The 22,049-nt window shown below is 37.7% G+C and overlaps 3 protein-coding genes across 3 annotated transcripts; 2 read left to right on the top strand and 1 right to left on the bottom strand.

Moving 5' to 3' along the window:
- Nucleotides 1-2,597: 2,597 nt before the first annotated feature.
- LOC115433162 (olfactory receptor 2H2-like) lies at nt 2,598-3,542 on the top strand. Its single transcript, XM_030154433.1, has one exon. It carries the CDS (start codon nt 2,601-2,603, stop codon nt 3,540-3,542), a length of 942 nt encoding a protein of 313 aa, XP_030010293.1. The 5' UTR covers nt 2,598-2,600.
- Nucleotides 3,543-7,854: 4,312 nt separating this feature from the next.
- LOC115432619 (olfactory receptor 2K2-like) lies at nt 7,855-13,975 on the top strand. The gene is made up of 4 exons (XM_030153525.1): nt 7,855-7,875; nt 10,255-10,646; nt 11,653-11,879; nt 13,623-13,975. Exons 1-4 carry the CDS (start codon nt 7,855-7,857, stop codon nt 13,973-13,975), a joined length of 993 nt encoding a protein of 330 aa, XP_030009385.1.
- A 1,883-nt stretch (nt 13,976-15,858) lies between these two features.
- On the bottom strand, nt 15,859-21,851 carry LOC115432617 (olfactory receptor 2K2-like). Its single transcript, XM_030153524.1, has 5 exons — nt 21,789-21,851; nt 19,996-20,387; nt 19,412-19,638; nt 18,656-18,993; nt 15,859-16,005 (listed from the first exon to the last, which is right to left on the bottom strand). Exons 1-5 carry the CDS (start codon nt 21,849-21,851, stop codon nt 15,859-15,861), a joined length of 1,167 nt encoding a protein of 388 aa, XP_030009384.1.
- Nucleotides 21,852-22,049: the final 198 nt, after the last annotated feature.

The following is a 22,049-nucleotide window of genomic DNA, read 5'->3' as shown; positions in this document are numbered from 1 at the left end:
AAAAAACTGTTCATGACAAATAAATGTACAGATGCTTTCAAAAACATCACCACAGTTAGGCTCCAGCTTGAAGAACACAATGCAAATGACACATAAACAAGATGAAAATGGCCAAAATGTCTTGAAAATATATATGGAAATTGAATATAAATGTAGCTGGCAATGCTGATATAAAATGTTATGAAATAATAAAGGAAAATAAAAGCAAATGATGACTTGTTTCTGACATGATCATTGTATGAACTAACAAGTTACTGACCTAACTGGATGTAGCAGGATCGTGTCGTGTGTTGAAATATTGTTGCCATGTTGGCTACGTTCTGACCAAAACAATGTAGCGTACGTGTGATGTCATCACGCATGCACAACGAAGGCGGAATCGATAAGCAGAATCATTAAGCAGGCAGGCAAACGATTCCAAGGAATCGAGCTACTGGGAACCGGTTCTCAAAAAGAACCAGTTCTCGATTCCCATCCCTATTCATCAGGGCAAACACGCTAAATGGGTTGCACCAGCTATTTTGCCCATTTGAAAGGCGCAAACTTTGGTGTGCCCTGTGAGTAGATAAGGTTCAACGTGTTTTTGCATGTGCAAACCTTTAGTAAATCAGGCCCTAAATGTGAACTGGTGAGGCTCAAAGGCTGGGGCAGGCAGGCTTTAATGTGTTGTGTCACAAGCCTCTCAAAACATCTTCTGACCAATGGTGTCAGTGCAGTGGGTCTGTTTAGTGAGTTTAGAGATGCTAGAGTTTTGGGGGACAGAGGTTATAACAGTTATTTTCAGATGTGGTTGGACTTTCTGTAACATCCTTTTTCCCTTTCTATTGTGACCTTGTGTGAACTGCAGCCTGTTGACACGAACTGTGAGAAACATAATGTCTTGGTGCTACGTCACACATTTCCCTGAAGGAAACAGCACGTGTATAAAATATAATACCAGGATGAACCTGTTCTAGTCTTCTAAATATTAACCAGCAATGTACTGTGAGAGAGAGAGAGAGAGAAGACAACAGACTGACACTGGAGGAAGACAGATAAGTTATCATTAACAGGTGTCATCACCATTTTAATTGTACTTCCATAATTCTGTATGTATGTATGTAAGACTGGATTAATATTTGATGTCTAGAATGTATGTCTTGATGATATGTTAGTATTTTAATCCACTGAGAAAGCAATTCTGTTTCCTTGTCTTTCACTACTGTGTAGAACATAGTTATACTACACTGTTGCCCATTAAGTTGGAAAGGAGTATTATTCACCTCTTCTCATGAAATGATTGTGACAAGGTCATTTATTCTTGATAGATGAAGTGTAACTCAGTATATAGTCATTGCACCTGGTCAAAGAGGATTACTGATGTGTATAAATAGGAATAAAAGGAGAAATGTGTCTGAAAACAAAATTATTTCAACATTATTGGCAACAGTGTATAACAAGACTATTCGATTTGCTGAGGTAAAATATTAGCTATTGTAACATATTGTAAGTATTTAAATCATTCTGTTTCACTGTTTAACTCTCTTCAAACAGGCTTCGCACATGTCACCCTTTATCAAGTTGTATTCTGTTTTATGTTAGGCTCTTGTTAAAGACAAAATTAGCAAAAAAACACAGCTGTAATTGATAAACTGAGAACTATACTTGATAAATATTCACTTTTTATACGATATAATTCTATCATTCTTCCATACCTAAATTATGGTGCAGAAACACGGGGAGGCAACTACTACTCAAATATTCATCCTATCTTATTACTTCAAAAAATGCAGTAAGAATTATTATAAATGCAGATTTTTATGCACCAACAAACACCATTTTTACAGAGCTTAATTTACTGAAAATACATGATCTTGTTTAAAAGACTAGGATCAGTATTGGTAGTTGAGATAAGGACATGATTGACCTGGAATAAAATTAAATATGTATTCTCTTTTGTTGTATATTTAGCAATAATAACATCAATGTTTTATTTGTTTGTTTATTTTCATATGGAAATATTGTGTTAATTGTAAATAGGGTTCAGCAAAATAAGTCTTTACTTCAGCCTAAACCCTTTCGGTCATATTGTATGTGGAACAATAAATATGTTGTTTTTTGTTTGTTGTTTAAAGCAATTAATGACAGAATCAGCTACTACTACTACTACTACTACTACTACTACTACTACTACTACTACTACTACTACTACTACTCGATGACTTTAAGACTTCATATGTCATTATGAATTAAGTTTTTTGGAATCACAAGTGTGGGAAAATGTCATATATTTAATGCTTTATGTTATATGTACGATGGCTTTAATGCTTCATGTAAATTGCTATTAACTGGTGTTTTTTTAAATTATGCAGAATTTGCCCTTAATATAACTGCAATAACACTGAAATCATATTAAATTTTCCTTTATGCTATATTTTTATGACATAATTATGTTATGTACACTGCTTAAACAAGAACATTTATTCTTCTTAAAGTGAACACACTCATAAGAAACAACATCATTTCAGCAGTCACTTTAAAGAGAATTTCAAGATTGATGCTTGCATTTCATGTTTTTACTTACATTGGTGTTTTTTTTTTTTCGTTTTGTTTTCAGATTGATGGAAAACTACACGTACAACAGTTTGACTCTGCAGCTGGAGGGGTTAATTGTGTCCAAGGATGCTTCGTATCCAGTGTTTCTCTTCCTCCTAATCTCATATCTCTTTATAATTACTGCTAATACTGGAATTATTCTTCTGATTTTTTTTGACAAAAACCTTCATCAGCCGATGTACCTGCTCTTCAACAACCTGTCATTCAACGACATGCTTGGAAACTCGATTGTGATTCCTCGTTTACTCGTTGACATGTTGCGTCCTCCATCTGAACGCCTTATCAGTTACTATGAGTGTGTGGTTCAGGCTTTTCTTATACATTTATCTAATACTGCGTCTTTCACTGTGCTCATGATTATGGCTTTTGACAGATATGTTGCTATCTGTAACCCACTGCGTTACGCTGCCATTATGACTAACAAAATGATGATAAAGCTGACAGTTTTTGCCTGGGGGGCAGCCCTTGTTTTGGTGGGGATTCTGCTTGGTTTGACCATAAGGCTAAACAGATGCAGGACTATGATGAAAGGCATTTACTGCAGCAACGCCTCATTATTTAAACTGTCCTGTGAGAGTGTTTTTATTAATAACGTGTATGGCCTTACATTTACTGTAGTTCTCTTTTCGTCCTCTATTGGCAGCATAGTTCTCACTTACACTCAGATCACAGTGGTGTGTCTGACCAGTAAGAACAAGTCTTTGAACAGAAAAGCCTTAAAGACCTGCAGCACTCATCTGGTGGTTTATATGATTCTGCTGCTCAGTGCAATGACTGTGATTGCTCTACATCGCTTCCCCCAGGCATCAGAAACTAAAAAATTTGTCGGTGTCCTGTATCACATCATTCCTGGAAGCCTAAACCCAATTGTTTATGGCATTCAGTCCAAGGAGATACAAAAATTCTTATTAAAATTCTTTGAGTCTAAGAAGATTTTGCCATCATAATGGAAATTTATGGTTTGTTGTTTTTCGACCTGTAAGGTTTTATAGTTAAAAAAGGTTGTAGCTAAGAAACTGCTACTACTGCTACTACTACTACTACTACTACTACTACTACTACTACTACTACTACTATTACAACAACAACTACTAATATTATTTATAGAACGATTGCACTTTTTAATTTCATTGTACCTGTACAATGACAATAAAGACCTTCTATTCTATTCTATTCTATTCTATTCTATTCTATTCTATTCTATTCTATTCTATTCTATTCTATATTACTATTACTGCTATTACTACTACCTCACCTGCTACTACTACTACTACAACAACTACTACTACTGCTACAGCTACTACTACTACCGCTATTACAACTACGACTACTACCATGACTACTACTACTACTACTACAACTGCAATTACTATAACTACTACAACAGTAACTACAACTGCTACTACTACTACTACTACTACTATTACTACTCCAGATGACAAACAACAGCTGTGGATTAATTTTACACTAAATATTCAATGTGTCTTGACATTAACATTACCGATGTTAACTTACCATTACTGGATTTACCAATGAGGACTAATGAAATGTCTCTGATGATGTGGATAAAAGTGGGTAATTTATAGAACTTCCAACTGCATACTAGAAAGCACAGACACACAGCACAGACCTCCACAAAGACAGATCTGTCCCCTCCCCCGATCACCACCAAAATTTAATAATTTCTTCCTTGTGCCAGTATCAGCATTTCCTGAAAATTTCCTGGAAATCCGTCCATAACTTTTTGAGTTATCTTACTAACAGACAAACAAACACGCACGCACACACACAGACAAAGCAAAGCGATCACAATACCTCCTGGCGGAGGTAACAAACAAACAAACAAACCCTGGCAAAAACATAACTTCCTTGGTGGAGGTAACCAGATAGAAACTTATATAAACCACCCAACCAGCAATAAACCACATAGAAACATATATAAACCAGATAGAAACATATGTAAGTGAAAAATGTGCAGTAAATGGGATTTTCAATGTTAAATTGAAATGTCCACAGAGTCCACATTCCACAGTGGATGTGGACAATTTTGTGCCAGATACAAGATATTGTCATAAGCTACGGGTGGATCAAATTGGAGGCTAATCAGAGTCGTTTTGAATTTTTTTATGAATTTTGGAAAATTGCTCAATGATGAGAGATAGGAAAATTGTAGATTTTGTGACCTTGCTGTGACCTTGAACTTTGGCCTACTTGGCCCAAAATTGAATGGGTTGGTCCCAGGGCCTAGGCCTATCTGTGGGTACAATTTGGTAAAGATGGTTGGAATAGTTTTCCCATAAAGTTGCTAACAAACAAACAAACACGCAAACAAACAAACACACAAAGCAAAGTGATCATAATACCTCCTGGCGGAGGTAATAAACCGAAACACCTCAGATCTGTTCGTGTACAAAAATAAATGGAAGTAGTTGTAATCACAATCAGATATGTGGTAACTGGAAGAAGTAACACATATTTTATCATCCTGTTGTTGTGGCACCAAATGACACATTATAACTAAAGCTCTATTATTTTCATGGGACTAATAAAACCTGGAGACAACATGTGACTTAGAAATTAACCTCATTTGCATGTTTTATTTGACTGCTGTACATGAACTATACATTAGTAGTTGGTTGTTTAATGCACCATATTCTATAAGATCAGCAGATAATTGTAGTGGTTGAAACAGGCCTATTTTAACAATGTGAAAATGTATTTTCTAGCAAATTCAAGGGGGCTTCAAAGGGGTTAATTTGGCTTAAAGTGTCTGAAACTTAACCCTTAAGAGGAAAACTTCATCCTTTAGTCAAATTCAACGTGTTTGGAGATAAGAACACATCACTGCAACAGAGAGTGATGACATAATGCAATCTGAAAAGTTTAATTATGTCACCATTGTTGTGAAACTTTTTTATTGTTGAATGTTTGGAGCTTGGGGAGCACAGCGCCCTTTAATGGCCAAAGAGTTAGTGTTTCTGAAACAGAAGTGATCATTAATGAGGTCCGCTGTGAGCTGCCACTGAACAAAACACTTAACAACAGTTTCTGATGGTAATTAGTCCTGTGGGAGCACAGACAGAGGACAGTCCGACATGTTTATCGGAGCTCAGAGGAGACCAGTGTTTACAGGAGCTGATGAAAACTGCTGAGGTCTACAGGGACTCACTGCTGTGTCACCGCAAACTCCAACATTATGTAACACCATCCAACAACACACAACGACTAACATGACCTGAAACACACACTTCACTCAAACATACAAGACAACAAACTTTCAGAGTTCAGCAGGCACCAAGTCCAAACTTTAGGACTTGGTCTGATGGTCCTGGTTGGTTTTCCAGTCTGATTGTTGGTTTGTCCAGATCTTACTCAGTGCAGCGTCAGGCGATAATAAAGCAAATTAATCTTTAGCATACCTTGTTATTGTGCATTCAATACTAAGCTATCCAAATAATACACAGGTCATCTGGGCAATACAAACAGCAACATGATAAAGACCATTTCAAAACTTGCACCATCTTTGCCTGATTTTTAATGTTGACCTTGGAAGGATTTAAGTCTAGATTGGGAATATTCAGTAGATTTTACAAATTTGACTTTTATGTGCCTGTGGGTTGTCTCTAAGTGAGATTACAGCTTTGATGGTTTCCTAGATTCATTTGACAGCAGAGTAGAACCAATCATACGTGGGTAATTCAATGCCATCTGTCTCCTTGATGGTAAACTCAAACTTCAGAGAAATATCTCTGCAGTCCACTTTGGCATCGTGTGCTGGGGAGCAAGGTTATTGTTGTTAACGAAAACTAACGAAATGACAAAAACTAGAATTGTAAAAACATTTTTGTTAACTGAAATAAATAAAAGCTATAATTAAAAGAAATACGATAACTAACTGAAACTGTATTGTGTGTTTACAAAACTAACTATAACGGAAATTTAAATTATGGATAAAATTCCCTTCGTTTTCGTCTTTGTTAATGTCGGATTGATATGAAATCAATTTATTTCCCTCAAGCAATTTTAGCTGCTGGCACCATATGATATTTAACGATCCGTCACTTGTCGTCACTTGTCGTTTAGAGTTGTCTTTTCATCCCCACTCTACCTAGAAACATGGAGATTAAAGTTGAGAGAAAGTAGCAGAGTCCTGATGGGATTTATTTGAATACAACAACGAAGAAGATAAAAGATTAAAAAAAAAAACCTAAAACTAAGCATTTAGAAAACAACGAAAACTAATAAAAACTAGCAAACCTGCTCTAAAAATGAATAAAAACTAACTGAATAAAAGAAAAAAAAAAAAAAAAAAACTAAATAAACTAAACTAGAATGAAAAATCCAAAACTATTCTAACCTTGCTGGGGAGCGGGTAGTACAGACAGAGACAGGAGGAGACTCAATAAACTAATAAATAAAGCCAGCTCTGTCCTATAGCCTGCCCACTGGACTCCATCGAGGAGGTGGTGGACAGAAGGATGTTGGCAAAGCTGACTTCTATCATGGATAACCCCTCCCGCCCCCTGCACCGCACTGTAGAGCAGTGGTTCCCAACCTTTTTTGGCTCCTGACCCCATTTTTACATCACAAATTTCTGGCGATCCCACACATTTTTTTTTTAGCTAAAATTAATTTGTTTTTGATCATAGTTTGCTATACTATGTTGCAAATAAACATCGATTTTAGACATCATTTAGTCAGTTATATACGGTATAATGTATATTATTATGGACGGAGGCAGTAAATCCAGGTGTAGATTACTGCGCAAAGTGAGAATTTTATTTTCTTGGTCAGGATATGTACAGTCAGTCCAGCTTGGATTCACAAGGCTGACAATTAATACTGAACAAACAAGAACTCAAACTATGAATTATGAAAGAGCTGCAGCATCAGAAACCGACCACAATCAACATTTGACAGATAAACAGAACCACAGTGCTGCAGTTTCAGCTTCACAGTTTATCATGTCTTTTATGTATTGTGATTGTCTCTCTCAACTCTCCATATATTTTTTATTATTAAGTTGTTGTTTTTTTATTATTATTATTATTTTTCTCAAATATTAGACATTTCAGGCGACCCCATTTGAATTCCAGGCGACCCCACATGGGGTCCTGACCCCAAGGTTGAAAAACACTGCTGTAGAGGCCCTGAACAGCTCCATCAGCACCAGACTTTTACACCCCCTGTGCAAGATCCCCACAGCCGTCAAACTATACAACAGTTCACAGGAAGCCTCCCCCACCCCCATATCGCACCATGTATATGTGCAACCACAATGTAAGCAATGTAAATATGTAAATACCATTTAAATGTTTAATTTTTAAGAATGTTTAATTCTACCTGCCTTTCTCTTGCACTGGTGTGTTGTATACAGGGCATATAAAAAAAAAACTATACATTTTGAAAAATTACCCCCAGTTCTGCATTTGATAATTTTTGGAATTTTCTTTTACAGACATCAGTAGGTAGGGGATTGGTGGATATTTGTCCAAATTTACAGACCCAGGTTTTCATGCATGAGTGAGCAGGGGCAAATCGCGCAATCCAAGTTAAAACTGGTTTGCGCAAAGTAGTGGTTGGATTTAAATCCAATCAAAGGTCATGGGAGGGGACAATGGGCATCCATGTTGTTTTCCACATAATTGCCAGGTTACAGCATTAACACTTTGGCCACCATGCCAATTTCATTTCTTTACCCAAGGCAGCTGTTCCAGCCTTTCAAAGTTAACTTGTTTAGGCCTGAAAATGTCACAGAGGACAGGCCAACTTTGGTTTAGGGGGAAAGAAAATTTCAAAAATTATCAAATGCATAACTGGAGGTAATTTTTCAAAATGTGTAGGATTTTTTAATACGCCCTGTGTTGCTGCTGAATCTCATCTCAATTTTTATCTGATTTAAGGTCGACATTAAAATGATGCAAGACGCCACGTTTACAAGGTTTGGGGTGGGTTTATTATTATAATAACACTGATTGTGCAGACTGAGTGTCCATCACGAATGTTGATCAGAGGGACATTTATTTAAAGGACGACACACTGTCTTCTTCTTTCAGAGTGTCATCAGAGCTCTGATGGAAAGAAGAGGGCAAAGTGGAATCCTTTAGGTTTTCATGAGAACTTATAAAGCGTTTCTTAGATTATTTCAAGGTTTAGTGGTTTAACAGATTTCTGAATTTCCACACTGACTGAATACATTCATCTACTTGTCTGTTTTCTGCTTTGCTACAGGTATGATGCTGCTGATTTTGCATTATAACACTGACTTTTATGGAGACAATGAGAAATGTTGAAATGGGGTAAAAACATTTTTCTTAAGTGTTTTTTTTTTTTCTTTAATTGAAAAATGCAACTAAATAAAAGAAAAACATTGATACTTCAAGCAACTAAAAGAATTATTGAAGATATTGCTCTGAGTCAAACTTCTCGATTTCACAAAGGAAACTCCTGTTCCTTTGCACAGATTTTGTATAAAGTAATGTTTTAGTCTGATACTAATGTAGCTCAGTTAGCTCTAATATCTCTATATTAGAGAAAACAAGATGATAAGAAGATCACCCTTTTTTTATTTGCTTGAGAATGATTTTTGAAATTACAATAGAAGAGAACACAGTTTTGGACAGTTTATATGAATGAGCTTTTGCATTATTGTTGCTTTAGTTTGACACTAACGTAGCTCAATATTAACTGCAATATCTGTATAAGACAAACATGTATATCAAAAAGCATACCTTAGAACACAGGTGTCAAACATGCAGCCAAATCCGGTCCGCCAAAGGTTCCAATCTGAATTTACAAAGTGCAAAATGCAAAAATTATCCTGAAGATGTTAACAGTCAAGGGCATCGAACTCAAAAATAACAACATAGTAACCTAGAAATAATGACTCTGAATTTTCTTCTTGGTTTAATGTGGAAAAAAATAATATGACATTATGCCTCTAAATAATTGCAGCACCAATTTTTTCTCTTTGATTTATTGCAAAGAACTTAAAATTCTGATATCCTTTAACAAGAAAATGTCAATTACCTGAACAAATATGAATGACCTGAAATGTCTAAAGAGAAATAAGTGCGATTTTAACAATATTCTGCCTGTTTAGTGTCTTTGTAGATCTGAGCCATAATGCCCATGTAGAAATGATAAGTTGAGGCAGAATATTGATCAAATTGTACTTGTTTTTCTTCAGAAATTTCAGTTTTTCTCCAGTTATTCACATCTTTTTTGTTTTGGATAGTAATAGTTTCATCATTTAATGTTATTTTTTGCACTACAAAAATTTGGAGTTGTCATTATTTATAGGTTATTCTGTCATTATTTTAGTGGTTCGGCCCACTGCAGATCAAATTGGGCTGAATGTGGAACCTGAAAGAACATGAGTTTGAGACCTCTGTTTTAAAGGATAGTTTGTATGTAATTTTACTTTTTTCGCTCTAAAACATAGAGGAAAGTTTGGAGTTGTCATTGTTTAGAGGTTATTATGTTGTTATTTCACTGGTTCGGCCCACTGCAGATCAAATTCGGCTGAGTGTGGCCCGTGAACTAAAATGAGTTTGACACCTTTGCCTTAGAAGATGCTTTAAACTGATTCATATGAATGAGCTTTCAAAATGCTTTATGTTTCTTTTGACACGTTCTGTGTTTTTTGTCTTTTCTGAGACCAAACTGCTGTTGATGGAGAACATAACCGTGGTAGTTCCTCTCAAACAGCCCATCACGTTCGTGCTGGAGGGCTTCTATGTACCACCAGGATACGGTTCGCTCCTCTTCTTCTTGGCTTTGTTGGACTTTGTGGTTGTCCTGCTGGGGAACGGAACAGTGATGCTCATCATCATCATCGACAGGAGCCTACACAGACCCATGTTTGTGATGGTTTGGAACCTGGCGCTGTGTGACCTGCTGGGGGTCATCGCAGTTTTGCCTCGATTTATGATTCACTTCTTGACAGGACAGAGGAGGATCGCCTACGGCCACGCCATCGCCCAGGCCTTCTGTGTGCACACATATGGAGCTGCAACACAGACTATTTTGTGTGCCATGGCCTATGACAGGTATCAAACACACCTACATATAGGACTGTCATATTCCTAACTGTTCTTACAGAATTACTGGTTCTACAAAGATCAAGGTCATGTTGCACTTACCTGTATCGAATTAGAGGTTAATGTCATTTGGCTAATCTGTCACTTCAACAGTTTCCATCAGATTTTATTGACAATACAAATGGATGCAATAGCTTTAAACCAGGGGTGTCAAACTCATTTTAGTTCAGGGGCCACATTCAGCTAAATTTGATCTGCAGTGGGCTGAACCAGTAAAATAATAATACAATAATATATAAGCAATGTCAACTCCAATCTTTTCTGTTATAGAGCAAAAAAAGTAAATTTATGTCATAAAAAGGTTTACATCTATAAACTATCCTTTCGAAAGATGTGAATAACATGAACAAACTGAAAAAATAAGTGTAATTTTAACAATATTCTGCCTCAGTTTATCATTTACACGTGTACGTTATAAGTTACAGATCACAGTGGATCTACAAACACAAAAAACATTTAATAACAGGCAGAATATTGTTAAAATTGTACTTACTTCTCTTAAGACATTTCAGGTTGTTCATATTTGTTCAGGTTATTCACATTTTTTGCGACATTATACTTTGTTTTAGTGTAAATACATGAAAATATTTACATTTACATAGAGAAACATTTGGAGTTGTCATTATTTATATGTTATTTTGATAGTATTTGACTGATCTGACCCACTTGAGATTGAATTGGTCTGAATGTGGAACCTGAACTAAAAGGATTGTTAATATCTTAGCGTAATTTTTGCATTTCACAAATTCATCCCAAGGGCCGGAGTGGACCCTTCGGCGGGCCGGATTTGGCCCCCGGGCCGCATGTTTGACACCTGTGCTTTAAACTATAAAGTGTATGTGTGTAGAAGGTACAAATTAAATTCTGATTCCATTTTACTTTATCTGTTTTTGGGCCTGTAATGATCTAATGCGTGTAAGTAGAGGACTAAATAAAGCTGTCGTCCTGTTTTAAGGTACATCGCTGTGTGTGAACCACTCAGGTATCACTCCATCATGACAACCGCTCGGCTGATCTTCAGCTTGGTTTTGGCCTGGGTTACTGCAGTGATGTGGATTGGCTCAGTCTTGATCTTTCATATAGACATACCACTATGTGGACATTTCATCCAGCATGTTTACTGCAGTAACCGTGCCATCCTGAACCTGGCCTGTGGACCCACCACTGTGAACAACATTTACGGTCAGTTCTAGTCACAACAACAATACATTTGCATTTTCTATTACCTTCTAGAGCTGCAAGCGATTAATTGATTAGGTGCTTGAAGCGAATGCAAAAATTCACGATTCGATTAATCGACTCGAATTGACTGAAGGGAAGTATTCTATTGCAGTTTTCCTGAATTGAAGCTTCTTTGTGCGTCACAATAAGCATTGAAACAGTGAAACACAACAGTGGAACCAATGTTTAACAGCAGAGAAATGAAGGAAACAAGGCTTTGATTGAGGAGAATTGTGGTTGAATGATTTTTTTTGGATCACTTTTGAGTCGATTAATCGGTTGCAGCTCTATTACTTTCATTTCTACTATCACTCACTGTTTTTTTGGTTTAATAAGAAATGATAAAGCAAAGGAGGGAGGACCCGGTGGTGCAGTGGATAGCACTGTCCTGGGTTCGATTCCAACCAGGGACCTTTCTGTGTGGAGTCTGCATATTCTACCTGTGTTTGTGTGAGTTCTCTCTGGGTACTCCGGCTTCCTCCCACCATCCAAACACATACACTGATAAGTTAATTAGTCAACCTAAAATTGCCCACAGGTGTGAATGTGAGAGTGACTGGTTGTTCGTCTCTATATGTCAGCCCTGTGATGAACTGGCGACTCGTCCAGGGTATACCCCACCTTCACCCATAAGTAACTGGGATGGGTTCCAGCACCCCCTGCAACCCTAGTGAGGATAAAGCAGGTTCAGATGATGGATGAACGAATGAAAGCAAAGGAGCAAAGCAAACTGAACCCAATCTTCTGATGGTGTCCCTGTGTTTCATGGTGTACAGAACCATACCACAATGAAACACTTAAAACGATTAAGTAGCATCAGTATTTTAAGATTAACAGTATTTTGATATATCTATACATATATTTGATCTGTGCAGTCACAATGGGCATGGACTATTTAACTCTCATATGGACACTGTCACACTAATAGTAGAGATAAGGCAGGTTAACGACACAAAGCCCATGCCCTCAAAAGTAGTCAGTGTGGTTGGTTTTTTTGCCAAGCAGCCTTTTTTTACGCTATTTTTATTGGACATTATTGCATTTTAACAACAAAGAGAAATAATGATACAGCAAAATAGACTAAATGCGACAAAAATTAAATTAAATTAAATAAACATTCAATCTTGTTTGAGGTGAGACTGTTCACCAGATCCAAATTATACTGAACACAAATATAAACACAGCACTTTTGTTTTTGCTCCCATTTTTCATGAGATCTAAAACTTTTTCTGCGTACACAAAAGGCCTATTTCTCTCAAATTCTGTTCACAAATCTGTTTAAATCTGTGTTTGTGAGCAGTGCTCCTTTGCTGAAGTAATCCATTCACCTCACAGGTGTGGCATATCATGATGCTGATTAGACAGCAGGATTATTGCACAGGTGGGCCTTAGGCTGGCCACAATAAAAGGCCTTTGTCCTGGACTGTGAGTCAGTCTGTTGCCATGACAACATTTATGTCCAGGTACTAGGAAGTGGGTTTACGTTTTTTGTTCAGTGTATATAAGAAGTAGTAATTACTCGCTTGACCTCCTCTGCAGACATCTGTACTCTAATTAGTGTATTTTCTGGTTTTATTTAAAATCAGTCAGCCACAAAACTGTTAAAAATGTCCATGTTCTGTTGTGAGTAATTCCATTACTTTTCCTAAGGTCTGTCTGTGATCCCTCTCTGACAAAAGCTTATTGTGACTTTGTCGTTTTTAGGCCTGGCCATGAGTTGGTTTATGAGCTCGAGCATCTTCATTGTCATTGGTTTTTCTTACATTAAAATTCTGCAAGCGTCAGTAACAAAGGGCAAAGGTGACAGCAGCATCCGCAGCAAGGCCTTCCAGACATGTGCATCACACCTTGTTGTGTATGTTCTGTTTGAAATTTCTACAACAATCATTATTCTGAGTCATCGTTTTCCCTCCATGTCCCAAAACATCAAGAAGTTCCTCAGTATCCTGTTTATCATCATTCCCCCAGCGGTCAACCCCATTGTCTATGGACTGGTCAGTACAGAGCTACGTAAAAGCATCATCAAATTATTTACTCTAAAATCAAGAAAAATATAACCAGCCATGTATCCTGGTCTCATCTGGTTATAAAGATGACCTTTCCCACTTTTTTCTCACTATGTACGAGTATGAATAAGAAACCTGATGGAAAGTGTATCTACAGGCTGTATCACACACTATTAATACGGATATATTACATAATATATTACATATTTTCTATTACATATTCTATTTTCTGTCTCATAAAACAGTCCTTTCTTAATATTACATCAGCTGTTTTTTGATCAGGTAGATTTTTCTCCTGAAAATAAAATGAAAATTCTGTTTTCATCTTTAATTTCTGTCTAAAATTGTGGTCAGAAATGATGTACACATTTATGCAGCATTTGGTTCACTGCTGTTTTATTAGTACAACAATAAAGAACACATATGAAAAGTAGCCTGTGATGTGAGTCTTTCATTGATGACGCAATGAGACAACTTTGACCAATCAGTGGTCTGCAGTGTGTACACATTTTAGTATCTCTTCACCTGGTTTGGAACTTCAGCAGAGGAAGTACTAAAAAAATATTACTGGGTACCAGATTCCAGGTTCTTTTGTGTAATGGAAAAGCATAAAGGCCGAGTTGAGTCGATACGGTACCAGGTAGTGGAAATGTAGCATAAGTTACTCAGTACCTATGTTCCCAACATATGTTCCCTGGGACATGTGTTCCCTGGTACCTATGTTTCCTGGTACATATGTTCTATGGTACCTATGCTTTCTGGTACATATGTTCCCAACTACCAATGTTCCCTGGTACCTATTTTTCCTGGTACATATGTTTCCAAGTACCAATGTTCCCCAGTACCTATGTTTCTTGGTACATATGTTCCCCAGTACCTATGTTTCCTGCTACATATGTTCCCCGGTACCTATGTTTCCTGGTACATATGTTCCCCGGTACCTATGTTTCCTGGTACATATGTTTTCTGGTACATATGTTCCCTGGTACCTATGTTTCCTGGTACATATGTTCCCTGGTACCTTTGCTCCCTGGTACCTATGTTTCCTGGTACATATGTTCTCTGGTACCTTTGTTCCTTGGTACCAATGTTTCTTGGTGCATATGTTCCCAAGTACCAATGTTCTCTAGCACCAATGTTTCCTGGTACATATGTTCCCCAGTACCTATGTTTCATGGTACATATGTTCCAGAGTACCAGTGTTCCCTGGTACCTATGTTTCCTGGTACATATGTTCCCCGGTACCTATGTTTCCTGGTACATATGTTTTCTGGTACATATGTTCCCTGGTACCTATGTTTCATGGTACATATGTTCCAGAGTACCAGTGTTCCCTGGTACCTATGTTTCCTGGTACATATGTGCCCAAGTACCGACGTTTCCTGGTACATATGTTCCCAAGTACCCAAGTTCCCTGGTACATATGTTCCCAAGTACCAATGTTTCGTGGTACATATGTTCCCAAGTACCAATGTTTCCTGGTACATATGTTCCCAAGTACCGATGTTTTGTGATACATATGTTCCCAAGTACCGATGCTTCCTGGTACATATGTTCCCAAGTACCAATGTTTCCTGTACATATTTTCCCCGATACATATGTTCCACTGTATCTATGTTCCCCTGTCCCTATGTATAGTGGGATCACTTGTGGGTCCATGGATGCCTCATGGAGACTTACGCTAACCCCGTAACACTTGGTACTGGGGAACATAGGTACCAGGGAACCTAGATACTAGGGAACCTTGATACTGGGGAACATGTGTACTGGGGAACATGTGTACTGGGGAACATGGGTACTGGGGAACCTAGATAGTGGGGAACATAGGGCTGACTCTCTTTGCTCAATGGATCATGGGGGCAGTAGCGTAAACAGTACGTCTGGAACCCTGAACTCCTCCTCCAGCTCCTCTTGGAGGTCAGCCTAAGCCAGGACTACAGTGTTGTGTATTTCTGTTGGCGTTTCTCCCCTTCCTTCTCTTCCTTCTGCTCTTTCTCCTGCAGGTGTGTGAGGAGGCATGGCTGATCTCCTGTCACAGTTTGCTTTGCTGCTGTCTCTGAGCTCTCCCTCAGCTCAGTTACCTGTTAAAGTTCCAATAAAGACTTTTTGGAATGTTACTGGTGAGACTGAGTGTGTTGCATTTGGGTCCTCACTACACACCTGCCTCCAATTTCAGTCTACTCAGTATATAAGCCTGTTTTTTTTTCTCTCCCTGACATCTTTGAGTCCCAACACTGTGAATTACATCCCACTGTTTTCTGGATTGTCTCCATGTCAGTCCATTCGACTCCACCACAGTCTCCAGACCTCCTCACCACCGTCACCTTTTGTTTTGTTTGGATAATAAATCTAATGTTGATTTCTGCCTCAAGCCTCTGCTTTTGGGGTCCACTTTCAAATTACTTCAGACTCTGGCTTTAAAAATCTTGATTGCAGAGAAGTACTGTGGTCCACTCTGGAAGCAATGTGGACTAAGATTTCTATTGCTGGAAGTGACACATGGCCAAACCTTTCTGCATTACTTCAGGAGAGGATGTTCCTAATTTTGGTAGGGTAACATGACAAATTAATCCTGTTCCAGACCAAGGTTATTATCATTAATGAAAACTAACGAAATGACGAAAACTAGAATTGAGAAAACATTTTCGTTAACTGAAATAAATATAAACTATAATTAGAAGAAAAAAACAGTAACCAACTGAAACTGTATTGTGTGTTTACAAAACTAACTAAAACGGATACAAATTATGGATAAAATTCCCTTAGTTTTCATCTTTGTCAATGTCAGATTGATATGAAATTGATTTATTTCCCTCGAGCAATTTTAGCTAACGGCACCAAATGATATTTAACAGTCTGTCACTTCTCGTCACTAGTGGTTTAGAGTCGTCTTCTGGTCCCCACTCTACCTGGAAACATGTAGACTAAAGTTGGGAGAAAGCAGCAGAGTCCTGTCTGGGATTTATTTGAATCTGACACTGAAGAAGGTAAAAGATATAAAAAAAAACTAAAACTAAACTAAAACTAAGCATTTAGAAAAAAAAAAAAAAAACTAATAAAAACTAGCAAACCTGCTCTAGAAACTAATTAAAACTAACTGAGTTAAAGAAAAAAAAAGTCAAAACTAAATAAAACTGAACTATAATGAAAAATCTAAAACTATTATAACCTTTTCAGAAAATAGTTTGGTGTGTTTATTAAACAGTAAGTCCTTGTCAAACAGCCCGGTTCATCACAGATGTACTGATGCCAGAGTAAGAATACCTTTGGAAAGCATGTCCCTTTAATTCTACAGCCAAATATCAATTAGTCAACTAAATTTACTTTAAGTTTTCTTACTTATACTCTAGGGTGCAGTAAAGGGGAGGTAAACATGGCAAATTCCTGGGGCCCAGCATTTCAGGGGGACCCATAGAGCAGTGGAGGGGGCCCAGTGGATACAGGTTAGAAGTTGTGAAAATTTTACGAAAGATCCGCTGTATAGTAGAAGCATAGAAGCCGGGAGTTGGACGTTGAAAGCATGTTAAGTTTCACTTTTGCTTCACGCCGGCGTTAGTTACGTTAGTTATGGACTGCGCCCCCACGTATATAACTACTGCTCCTTGCCCCTGCCCCGACAAATCAATAAGATACTGAATTTTATAAAGGGCCCACATTGGTTTGCTTTCATGGGGCCCACAGTTGCTAGCGGCGCCCTAGCTTATACTACAAAATATTTTAAAATTAAGTGTTTTAGAAATGTTGTGTCTGACCACATAAATATTTCCATATTTGACCTTTATAACCACTTGATGTTGTCATGAGGGTGTGAAAGACAAGACTCATATGCTTAAAACCTGGGACAGTTAGAGTCCGTAGAGAAATGAACGGTGAAGATGAAAGTCTGGGGTTATGGAGAGGTGAAGTTGACAGTGGTCCAGCGCTGCACGACTGCAGAAACGAGGCTTATAATCAGCTCTAATGATGAAGCACTGCAGCTGTGCAGCATGCAACAGGAGAGTGACATGAATCTGATGAAGAATGGAAGAATGGAGAGGGAGGAGCCGGTGGCCACACTGGAGTGGACTGTGACAGATGGTGGTGTAACAAAAATTTTGAAGCACTTTGAACCAGTTCAGGATTCCATTAGAATTTAAAAAAGTGGTAAAAAAAAAAAAAAAAGAAAGAAACCTGGTGTGGACGATGTTATTTAAAATGGAGGTGGGGAAATATCTATTTGTATAATATCTGACTATGTGTAAACAAGGAGAACAAACTGCAATGTTTACTCAACTGAACAACAGCTCTGGTCATATTTTCATGTTATTGAAAGACATAAAATGACAAAGAAGGAAATTTTTCATCCATGATCTTGTTATAATTCATTTTGTGCACTGATGAAAACAATTATTAATCAAATGCTCCATAAACGTAAATATAATTTCTGACTGCATTTTGAGGAACAGATATAATGTGAATGGAAAAAGTTATTTTACTTTTAGTAGAAAAATCCACCCATTCGCATACATCCATGTTTTATGAAAGACAGAAAATAAAAATACTTTCTTTTGAACATGTTTTGCATTTATTACTAGTCTATTACACATCCTGCAGACGCTTTTCATCACTTTCCTTATTTGATTCATACTATAAAATATAATGAGAACAAAAAAACAGAGTGAGGTGAACTCCCTGAAAGAAGACTGACAGTAGAACATTTGAACTTCATCAACAGGTTTAGATTTGCCTCACTGTTAGTCTGAATAACTTGATGACGCTTTTGCGTAGCTCTGTACTGACCAGTCCATAGATAATGGGGTTGACCGCTGGTGGAATGATGGCAAAAAGGATACTGCAGAACTGCTTGATGTTTTGGGACATGGAGGGAAAACGATGACTCACCACTATAATTGTTATAGCAATTTCAAACAGAACATACACAACAAGGTGTGATGCACATGTCTGGAAGGCCTTGCTGCGGATGCTGCTGTCAGCTTTGCCTTTTGTTACTGTTGCTTGCAGGATTTTAATGTAAGAAAAAGCAATGACGATGAAGACACTTGTGCTCAGTGTCCAGGTCATGGACAGACCTGAAACCGAGAAAAAGTCAGAATTAGTTTTCGGTTCACACATTCATTCCTCAAATAAGACAACAGATATGAATGTAAAAAGACTCCAGTCTAGGTAGAAACTTGTCTTTTTTGTGTGCGGGGGATTAGTTCACATTGAAAAAACTGACGCCCTCTCCACAACCTCCTGGCTGGACAGAAGAGCAGCAGACATCTCCTTTCACTGCATAAAAGAACTGAGTGGGTCTTTTGTCTCTACTGCACTAAGACTTTTAACACCTGCTAACCCCCACTGATCGTAAATTGAACACTTTTCAGGTAATAATAATCACATCTAAGGGATACAACTCAGAATAATTTTGACAGGTTTGATTTTGCAAAGCATAACTTAAAACAAATGTGAAAATATACGAAATGTAACTGGGGAACTGGAACTAACCATAGATGTTGTTCACAGTGGTGGGTCCACAGGCCAGATTCAAGATGACCCGGTTACTGCAGTAAACATGTTGGATAATGTTTCCACATAACGGTACGTCTATATGAAAATAAAAGAGTACACCAATGCAGAGCAGAGCAATAAACCAGGCCAAAGCGCAGCTGAAGATCAGTCGAGTGGACGTCATAATGGAGTGATACCTGAGCGGTTCACACACAGCAATGTACCTTCAACAGAACAACAGCTTTATTAAATCCTCCAACAACATAAAAACACTTATTGGATCATGAAAGGTCACATAAATGTAAACATAAATATAGAAGCTCTGTGTATGTTTTGGCCATTAATATGTTCATTACATAAAATTTAAAGCTATTGAATCCATTATTTGCATTTTCATTCAAATCTGTAAGGAAAGCCAGCTGAAGTGACACTTAACCCAAACAACATTTACCTCTAATTCTGATGCTAAATATTTCAGGAGCTTGATATTTCTGGAACCAGTACATCATATACAGTCTTGGATTATAAACTATCTATAGGAACAATTATATGACAGTCCTATATGTGGGTGTGTTTGATACCTGTCATAGGCCATCGCACACAGAATAGTCTGTACTGCCACTCCATATGTGTGCACACAGAAGGCCTGGGCGATGGCGTGGCTGTAGGCGATCCTCCTCTGTCCTGTCAAGAAGTGAATCATAAATCGAGGTGTAACTGCTATGACCCCCAGCAGGTCACACACCGCCAGGTTACAAATCATCACAAACATGGGTCTGTGCAGGCTCCTGTCGATGATAATGATGAGGATCACTGTTCCGTTCCCCAGCAGGGCAACCACAAAGTCCAGCAAAGCCAAGAAAAAGAGGAGTGAACCGTATCCCGGTGGTACATAGAAGCCCTCCAGCACGAACGTGATGGGCTGTTTGAGAGGAGCTACCACGGTTATGTTCTCCATCAACAGCAGTTTGGTCTCAGAAAAGACAAAAAACACAGGAAGTGTTAAAAGAGACATGAACATTTCAAAAGCTCATTCATATGAATCAATTTGAAGCAAGTAAGATTTCCTCATCTCAAGCATGTTTTTCAATGCAAATGTTTGTCTTATAGAGATATTACAGTTAATATTGAGCTATGTTAGTGTCAAACTAAAGCAACGATAATGTAATACTTAACACAATAGCCCTGTGAAGGAACAAACTATTCCTGTTTAAAAATGTCATCAATAATTGTGTTTCAGTTTATATGAGGAAAATGTGTTCACCCCATTTCCAGATGTTTTTACTTGATACAGAAGAGTTTGACTGTATTTAAAAACATTTTAGATTTTCTTTTTAAAAGTCATTATTAAAATGAAAAATCAGCAGCATCATACCTGTAGCAAAGCAGAAAACTAATAATTAGATGAATATAGTCAGTCAGTGTGGAAATTCAGAAATTCATTAAACAACTGAACATTGAAATATTCTAAGACACACTTAATAAGTTCTCATGTAAAACCTAAACGGTTCCACTCTGTCCTCCTCCTCTTTCCATCAGACGTCTGTTGACACTGACAGTGGGAGAAAGTGTGTCATCCTTTATATAAATGTTACTCATTCATTCATTCATTCATTGTCCATCACTAATATTGATCGGGCAGAATTATTATAATAATAAACCCCACCTCAGACCTTGCAACCTAGCCTTGTGTTGCATCATATTAATGTAAAAAAAAAAAAAAAAAAAAAAAGGGATGGTATGAGATGCACTAATTTAAAAGAAAGCTGTGAAAATAAAATTGTATGAAAACTTGTATTTTACTGTGGACAATATGACACATCTGTCATGTTTTGTCTAGCCAGTTTCATGTCATTTGTAAAGGTACATCCATTTCTCACATTCACGTTGCAACATGTTCAAGAAAAAAACTGAACAGTAGCAATTTAGGGCAAGTAAAGAGAAATTTAATGTGATTTCAAACAGTTGTGAACAGATATATATATACATTTAAAAAAAAAAAACATATTCTCCCATCCAGGTGATCTCTTTTTCAGGGTAGGCCTAGTATATTCCAGCAAGAGAAAACTACGCCTGATACTGCACCTAGTAATAGTGGGCTGGGAACAAAAGCCAACATCCTTTGGGCAGGGATTGGACCATACAAGGAATTTTCTGAGGATCTAATGGTCTCAGCCCCTTGGAAAGGTCAGTCACAGGCATCATCCTGTTCTACCTGTTGGACTGATGGAGAAAGGTTAGCCAAACATTACTTGAGTTGCATGTTGATGAAAGGTGACCTGTCAATTGATCTTCCCCTGTCCAAAATGTCTTTACATCCAGCAGAACTCCAATGGGGAACTGTGGATGTTGAGTCTAAATGGGTCATGTTCACCATTTCCACTGTGGAAGCAGCTTTTAATGGCTGAGAGTGTTTACCAGTGATAAAGTTAGCCATTATTCTAAAGGCCCATTCATGCTCTATGTTAAAGACGTATGGGTAGCAGACGAAGTGTTCTGTCTGTCCTCTGGGAACTTGCAGATGCAAACTCCAGTGGAGACTACAGACAAAAACGACAATAACCACACCCATGTGTGTGCAATAACGCATACAAACCATTTGCCCCTCCCTTTGAGATGTGTTAAATATAGATGC

This window comes from Sphaeramia orbicularis, chromosome 14 (genome assembly GCF_902148855.1).
Source record: "Sphaeramia orbicularis chromosome 14, fSphaOr1.1, whole genome shotgun sequence".
In the NCBI taxonomy this organism is placed as follows: Eukaryota; Metazoa; Chordata; class Actinopteri; order Kurtiformes; family Apogonidae; genus Sphaeramia; species Sphaeramia orbicularis.
This window is presented reverse-complemented; position numbering and strand designations above follow the sequence as displayed.